This window comes from Euphorbia lathyris, chromosome 4 (genome assembly GCF_963576675.1).
Source record: "Euphorbia lathyris chromosome 4, ddEupLath1.1, whole genome shotgun sequence".
In the NCBI taxonomy this organism is placed as follows: Eukaryota; Viridiplantae; Streptophyta; class Magnoliopsida; order Malpighiales; family Euphorbiaceae; genus Euphorbia; species Euphorbia lathyris.
In genome coordinates, this window is record NC_088913.1 from 42,561,432 (window position 1) to 42,569,579 (window position 8,148).

The 8,148-nt window shown below is 35.2% G+C and overlaps 1 protein-coding gene across 1 annotated transcript; it reads left to right on the forward strand.

The window, feature by feature from the left end:
* Nucleotides 1-1,396: 1,396 nt before the first annotated feature.
* LOC136226579 (transcription factor bHLH91-like) lies at nucleotides 1,397-3,645 on the forward strand. The gene is made up of 3 exons (XM_066015145.1): nucleotides 1,397-2,307; nucleotides 2,872-3,330; nucleotides 3,408-3,645. Exons 1-3 carry the CDS (start codon nucleotides 1,561-1,563, stop codon nucleotides 3,516-3,518), a joined length of 1,317 nt encoding a protein of 438 aa, XP_065871217.1. The 5' UTR covers nucleotides 1,397-1,560; the 3' UTR covers nucleotides 3,519-3,645.
* Nucleotides 3,646-8,148: the final 4,503 nt, after the last annotated feature.

The window sequence follows — 8,148 nt, forward strand, 5'->3', positions numbered from 1 at the left end:
ATAAGGATTCCCAAATAAGATGACGACCTTAAACCTAATCAAACACTATAAATACACATGTATAGACACAAGATTCGGTACGTTAAATATTATCTCTAAACTAGCTCATACCCTTCCATTCAGTCCTAAATCAGAAACTGACTTAGACATCAGAGCGGATTCGCCAAACTCCAGCCCCGTCTGACCTGCATAATGTTTTGTAGGTTCAAACACGATGTCAGATTTGTATCACGGTTTGGACACGTAACCAAGATCAGGTAACAAGTTATCAATAATCATGTGATTTTGCTGATTTATAGATGTATGTTTATGGATTTTTTTTGCTACTAAAAGAGGACTAAGGTCCTTATCATTAGCAGAGTTAAAAAAATGGCAAATTCCAAAAAAAAAACATGTGGTTTCATGGATTTAAAAAAAAACCCATATGGTTTGTTTTTACAAAAAAAAAGGAGCGTGTTATACGCTGTTACACGAATTAAGGAAAATGATTTAACACTGTTAAATGTGATGACGTGGCAAAGGTAAAATGGGAAAAACCAAATTTTTTTATTTTTTTTATCTAGAATTTTCTCTCTCTTTGTTCTTCTTCCATGGTTTTTCTTCTTCTCTTCTCTTCTTCTTCTTCTTCTTCCTTTTTTCTTCTTCTTCTTCTTCTCCCTCCTTTCTTTTCTTCTTCCTCTCTCTCTCTTCTGTTCTTCTTCTTTTTTTCTTCTAATTTTTTAATTTTCAGAATTTTGGAGAACGTCTGAAATCCAGACGTTCATTACGTCTGGATATCAGACGTTCTGAAATTTTGAGAAGAATTTAAAAAAAATTAGAAGAAGAGAGGAGAGGAGGAAGAAGAAGAAGAATGCCCCATTTTGGGATTTTTTTTATTTTAATTTTCTTTTTGTTATTTTTTTATTTTAATTCGGACAATTCTACCCTTTGCCACGTCATCACATTTAACAGTGTCAAGTCATTTTTCTTAATTCGTGTAACGGCGTATAACACGCTCATTTGTTTTGTAAAAACAAACCACAAGTTTTTTTTTTTTTGAAATCCATGAAACCATATGGTTTTTTTTAAAAAAAATTTAGATTGGCACGGTGAATTTTCACCTTAAATTAAAAAAAAATTCATCTATTAAAACATGTGGATATTAAACAATTTACCCCAAATTAGTTGTTAAATTTTTTTTATTCTTATAAAAATATATAATTTTAAAAAAGAAAAGAGGATATATTGTTAAGAGTAGTTTGGTATATGGAATGAAAAATGTTGGTTTGGTTGTTGGTAGGGAGCAAGTGAATCAAGGAAGGAAGGAGGACCATTCTAGACTTAGGTGGGGCCCACGAGTAGAAAGAATGAGAGTTACCAACCTCCCTTTCTGTGACAAAAAGAAATTCCTCACATATAGCATGCAGCTTTTGCAGTTGTAACTTTCACTTCTATCTCCTTCCTCCTCTCTCCCTACTTTATAATCTTCTTCCCATTTTCCTCATCTAGGTCTTCCTTTCTTCTTCTCTCTTCTTTTTCATTTTCATTCTCGATTTTCCTGCACCCAACTCCTAAACTAATATGTACGAAGAGACTGCTTCTTTTGACCCCAATTCCATGGTCGACGACGGCCTTTCTCAACTACTCATGCCCGGAGCTAGCACTACCAATAGTCATACTAGTTTTGAAGACAACATCAAGCTTTCAGCCCAAGATATTTCTTACCACCATTGCAATGATATTCAGGCCGAAATGGCCGCTGCTTTTAATACTCATTTTATGCAAGATTCATCCAATCACCTTTTACCTTTCAATAATTCATCTTCTTTACCAGATCCTTGCTATGCTCCCACACCAGATCTTCTCAATCTTTTCAATTTACCTAGATGCTCTATTTCATCCTCTTTGATACCAAATTCTTCTATTTCCTTCACTAACCCTAACCCTAACACTACCCACAATTTCGTCGGAGACCTTCCAATGCCCGATACATCATCTGCTTCTTCCATGGTGTACGATCCTCTTCTCTACCTCAATCTTCCTCCGCAGCCTCCTTTGATTAGGGAACTGTTTCAATCTCTGCCTCCAAATAATGGCTACTTACCTAGAGGGACTTGTTTGTTTGGCGGTGGAGGGGATGATCATGTTGACGACGGAGAGCAGCAGTTTGATAATGGAGTACTGGATTTCAGTTGGGATATGGGTTGTATTGGTAAAGGAAGGAAAGGTAGTAAGGTTACCAAACACTTTGCCACTGAAAGACAAAGGAGACAACAAATCAATGACAAGTACGACGCCTTGAAGATTTTGATTCCTGTCCGCACCAAGGTACTCCCTTTTTACGTTTCCTACAATTATTCTTTCTAAAAACTGCAGATTTGTTGCTCCATAAATGAACTCTCCTCATCTCTTGTTCGATGAATTCAAACTCAATTTTTATTTTTTATAAAATTATTGACCGGGGGTTTAATGTAGGATTGAATGTGCTCAAATTAAAAATTAGAGATGCTTTTCCATGTATTCAAATAAATGATAATTAGTTCAATTCATCAAAATTAGAGTGACTAAGGGAATCATGATGGCTTTTTGGCATAAACTTGTTTAGTTTTGCAACTAAATTGATATCTAGATTAATATAATTTGTTGGACAAATTATGAACTATATATTGATGTTGAAAATTCATTTTCATGTAAAATAAAGTTTGAATATTAATTTGACATTTCCCATTAAATTGATACCTAAAAATGACATATTTAATCATTTGGGGACTAAATTTAGCCATTTTTGTGGTTTGGTAAAAATTGGAGAGGAGAATTTAGATGAATAAATAAATTGTAGAAAATTTGAAAGAGATTAATGTTGATATGATTGATGTTGTGTTGATGGAGAAGGATGATAGAGCATCAATAGTTGGTGATGCAATAGAATACATAAAAGAGTTGATGGCAAGTGTAAATGATCTGAAAATGCTTGTGGAGAAAAAGAGATGTGCTAAAGAGAGGCGGAAGAGAGTGAAAACAGAAGAAGAAGATAATTCAATTGAATTAAGTAGCTGTATGATGAAAGCAGACCCAGAGGTAGAGGCAGATGCAGATGTAGATGTAGATGTAGAACATCAGTCCTTCAATAATAATGGATCACTAAGAAGCTCTTGGCTTCAAAGGAAATCAAAAGATACTGAAGTTGATGTTCGGATAATCGATGATGAAGTTACCATCAAACTTGTTCAAAGAAAGAGAATCAATTGCTTGCTCTCTGTATCCAAACTCCTTGATCATCTTCAGCTTGATCTCCATCATGTTGCTGGTGGTCATGTTGGTGATTATTACAGCTTTCTCTTTAACACCAAGGTACCTAGCCTAGCCTAGGAACATTATCTCTTTCTTTTTCTTCTTCTTCTTCTTCTTCTTATTTATTATGTATGCAGATATATGAAGGGTCATCAATATATGCAAGTGCCATAGCAAACAAGGTTATAGAAGTGGTGGACACACTCTATGCATCAACTCCATCTGCAGCTTGCTATTACCAGTGTTGATGGTGTAGGTAGCTCAAAAATGACATCTTTAATCGCTTCAATAAAGTTTGTGATTTCCGTTTCAGACTTTACATTAACAAACCAAACCTCATTTCTCATATATTATCTAAATCCTCACATTTCACTACCTGCTTGTTTAATTACTATTTCACATTCAAATTACAATTCAATCAAAATCATGGTAACCTCTAAGGACAACAATAGAAATTTATAAAATTGTTTAGCCCCAATTCATTTATTTACGATCTAGCCAACTTTATAAATTTATAATATTTTGATGTGTATTTAGAAGGAGATCCAAGTAGTGTATTTTTTTCATAATCATAGTATTTCGCTTACATAATATCATAATCAAATATTGTTTTCATAAGCTGAAAATGAGGCTATTGTATGGTTTCAATTCAATAATATAATACCAACAAATAGGAACGTTTGGGGTTTGTGGTGTTAAATTAGGACAGCTTTTATCTTACAATAAATAAAAAAAGGACAGGTTTTGTTTTGAAGTACCAGACAAATTAAAAATTTAAATCCCATTAAACCAATTTTTCTCAAAAGATATCCAATCAAAATTCAAACCGGTGATTCCGTGTATATATATATATATTATAATTATTATTATCTTTTTTTTTTTTGAAAAAGGCAAAATGTCATCAACTTAATTAACGATTATATCTTGAAGCATCAAAGCCCTAATGAAAGGAGGAACTTTTTTTTTTTGGAGGACCTTGAGGCCAAAGAGAACGGTAGCATGGAATCGGTCCGCTCTTGTAACACAGTGAGCAACACCATTTGCTTGCATATAAATAAAATGAAAACTAATGTCACCAACATCAATAAGTAGGACAACACAATCCTGAACAATTAACCCAAATTCACTGAATCCAGAGAATGAGACTGGAGCGCTTGGATGACGACATGGGAATTCGATTCAAGGAGGACAAGGCCGAGGTTATTTTGCTTGACCCACGACAGCGCCTGCCGAACACTGACGGCTTGATTAGCCAAAAACCCTTTGTGAACATGAGCCTATTTCTTTGTTTAGCCAAAAACTCTTAATAAATCCACTAGATAAGCCCATTTGAGCCTACATTTACCCATTTCTTTGATTAGCCCTGTTATAAGGCATTAGCCTTCTTAAATACCCTTTTTCATCCAAGTTAATTGACTCAATTTAGTTTTGATAAATCCTTAGACACACCTACCCTTCAAATTCCCGTTAGCAATCATTAAAAGGTTGTAATTTTAATAGGAGAAGCAACCTTTACCTATTTGAATTTCACTTTTCCCCCTCTATTCAAAGAAAAAAAAAAGAAAAAAAAGGTTAAAAACCGAATCAAAAGAATAAGTTATAAAGGAAAGGATAAAAGACGTACTTTAATTGCTTCCCGAATACTTCATTGAATCACAAAAACAACTTTGAGCTTAAACCATCTTACACATAGCGGAAAAAGTGTCATTTTTGCAAAAATTCTAACTAATTGAGTCATTAACTTTTTGCCTAAAAATTCCCTTTTTCCTACCTCAACCTTTAGCCTATGTTACAACCCTTAAAGACCTATGATCTCGTTTAATTGTAATGCATAATTTCGATCGGATGGATGATGCAATCCCAACATGACCACTTTGTGCAATAAATTGTAGAGCGTTTACCAAATAAATCATTCACACCAAAACACTTGAGCGTTAGAGCGACCACCTGTGAGCTAGCAATTTTAGTCCTCCTCTTTCGTTTTCATGAAATATTGTTCGATAAAACCAATTAATCAGTTTTGGAGACTCGTATGAGATTCACTATGTTTTTAATTGCAACATGAGTAGTCCGAAATTGTGAAGATTATAAAAGTGCAATGGATCCTTGTTTCTGTACGGGAGTTATTTACTGATTTTTCGCTGTTTTGGATTCTGTCTTGCTTCAGGACAAGCAAGATTCAAGTGTGGGGAGGTTGATAGCTCCGTATTTTATAGAGTTTTTAGGATTGTTTTAGATTATTTTCACTTCGTTTTTGTTCAATTCTAGTATCATTTTGTTAGTTTTTAGTTAAATTCAGTATTTTCCTTTATTTATGGCATTTTTAGTGTTTTTAGGGATTTCCAGGGACTATTTGAGCATTTTCGAACCAGACTCAAGCCTATTGGAGCATTTTCGAACTATTCAGGGATCGTTAGAGCACTTTTGGGATTCGTCAGGGACCATTAGAGCATATTTCGGAAGTCTAGGGACCTAAACAGACAAAAACCGGAGTTTTGCCCCAATTGGCACCTGTCTCGTCGAGACACATACCTGTCTCATCGAGACATGCCCTCGTCTCGCCGAGACACTCCCTATCTCGACGAGACGAGACGAGGAAAGACGCACCAACGCCTTCCCTTTGCTGAAATCCGCGAATTTTAGCCCTGGAAGCATCCTTTGACTGTACAAAATGCCGATTTTACCCCCAGAGACACTAGGGTTTCGCCCAATCTCTATAAATAGGGAGCTACTCTCAGTTTTTCGGGACGATTAATTTTATTAGATATTTTAAGTACATTATTTCCCAGTTTTACATTTGATTTCAATTTAGTTGTAGCTTAGTTTTATTCTGTTGAAGAACAAGCTCAACGGGTGGAGGATCTACCTTGTTTCATTGTAATTAATCAGACAAACGGGTTTTAGAATTCTTTTCTCCTTCCCTTTTATCTATATTTTACTTTTAATCAAGAATGTCTTCCATTGTTCATGTTTACATCTCTGTTATGATTAGTTTGTCTATGAGCTAATCCCCACCCAATCTAGGATGGGGATGAAATTGGTTATATGAATATGTATGATTAGGACCCAAGGTTTATGTAATTACTCTTGATGGATCAGATTATGCATGCTTAATGCCTAGAAATTGCCAGGAATAGGATTATTGCTAGAATGAGACTCGATGACGATCAACTAGCCTGCTTTATGTATATATTAGTGCCTAATGCCTATAAACCTGACAAAGATAAGATTATAGATAGATAAGAACTTGACCATGGAATTATCTATGCTGAACTTGTGTAAACCTGACTTCGCTAGAGACCACTAGGAGTGTGGCTTCGTGACTGGGCCACAACTTTAGTCTTAATTGTCAAAGAACCTAATGCTTTGCATGACCTAGGTTATATGCCTAATCAAGACGTTAGCCGAATGCATGTGAATAGGTTAGATGAATCTTGATCACATTTATCTTTCTAGTTAGCACAATTACCATCAATCACTAGTAGAACATAAACGTGAAGTCCTTAAACCCATACTTAGGAGTTAACCGATGAATTCCCTATCCTAGGTTGTAACCTATGTTGAATCACAATCCACCCTGCGACTTGTTCTGTTTATTGCTTTAAGTAGTTAGGTGTTTATTGTTTCACCAACCATTTTATTAATCAACTCCATTGAATAGATATATTTACCTGTCAAATTTACTAATTAGGATAATAGTCCTTGTGGTTCGATCTCGTGCTTAGCACAATATTACTTGTTGCGATAGGATACATTTGTCTTATTAACTGCTATATATTTTACGAGCATCAAACACCGCAGTTGAACGGGTTGGCTAAAAGGATGAACAAAACTTTAATGGAGAGAGTCAGATGCTTACTCTCACATTCAAAGTTGCCAAAGGAGTTCTAGGGTGAAGCTCTAGTCACATCAGCTTATATTTTGAATCTTTCACCATATGTGTCGTTGGATTACGATGTTCCAGAAAAGGTGTGGTATGGAAAAGACTGTTCCTACAAACATCTGCGAGTGTTTGGCTGTAAAGATTTTGTCCACATTCCCAGGGATGAAAGATCCAAGCTTGATGTCAAAACCAAATAGTGTGTATGTTGGAAATTAGGCTAAGGTATAGCAGCGGAAATATAAATTTTTTAACCTATTTCCATTTAACCACAAGATCCGTTAACCGTTATTTCATATAAAGAAGGATAAGAAGAAATACCTTTTAGAAGTTCTATCTACCGTTGCAAACGAAGTGCCCACAACTTCAAAAGAGATAGAAACTGTCTACCAATCTGCCCCTATCCGAAACAGACCTTCCATACTTCCGAACGACAATCCCTTCGGTGGAAACGTTGAAGAATATGTATAGAAGCTCCTGTCCAAAAATCGTGACGATCCGACGGTTCAATCTCCAGGAATCCGTGAAATCGTGAACTGACCTGATATAGGAGTAGTAAAACGAATTTCTCCCTTTTGTTTGTTTTTCTTCTTCGAGTTCCCAAACACGAAATAAAACACGGGAAGATTAATTTAGAATCAACCGTTGAATAGCAACCAAAGTAGATTGCCTCTAATTAATCAACACAAGATCAAGGATAAAAGAAATAGATGAAAATCAATTGATCAAACGAAGCCGTAGAGAAATCTCGTCCTCGAACTAGGGGTGTCGAATTTTCTCTCTCTTGGACTAGGTGAATTTCAAAAATCACAAGTAGGGTATGGCTTGCTTGGATTTCGAAAATCTCAAGGGAAGGGGTATTTATAATCTCTTGTATCTAATCCATAGTTAGATAGAATTAGGTTACTGAATAGGAATTCCATTCGGAATAGAATTCCTAATTATTATCTCACTATATATCTAATATATTAAGGATAATAATAATAACCTTATTAGAT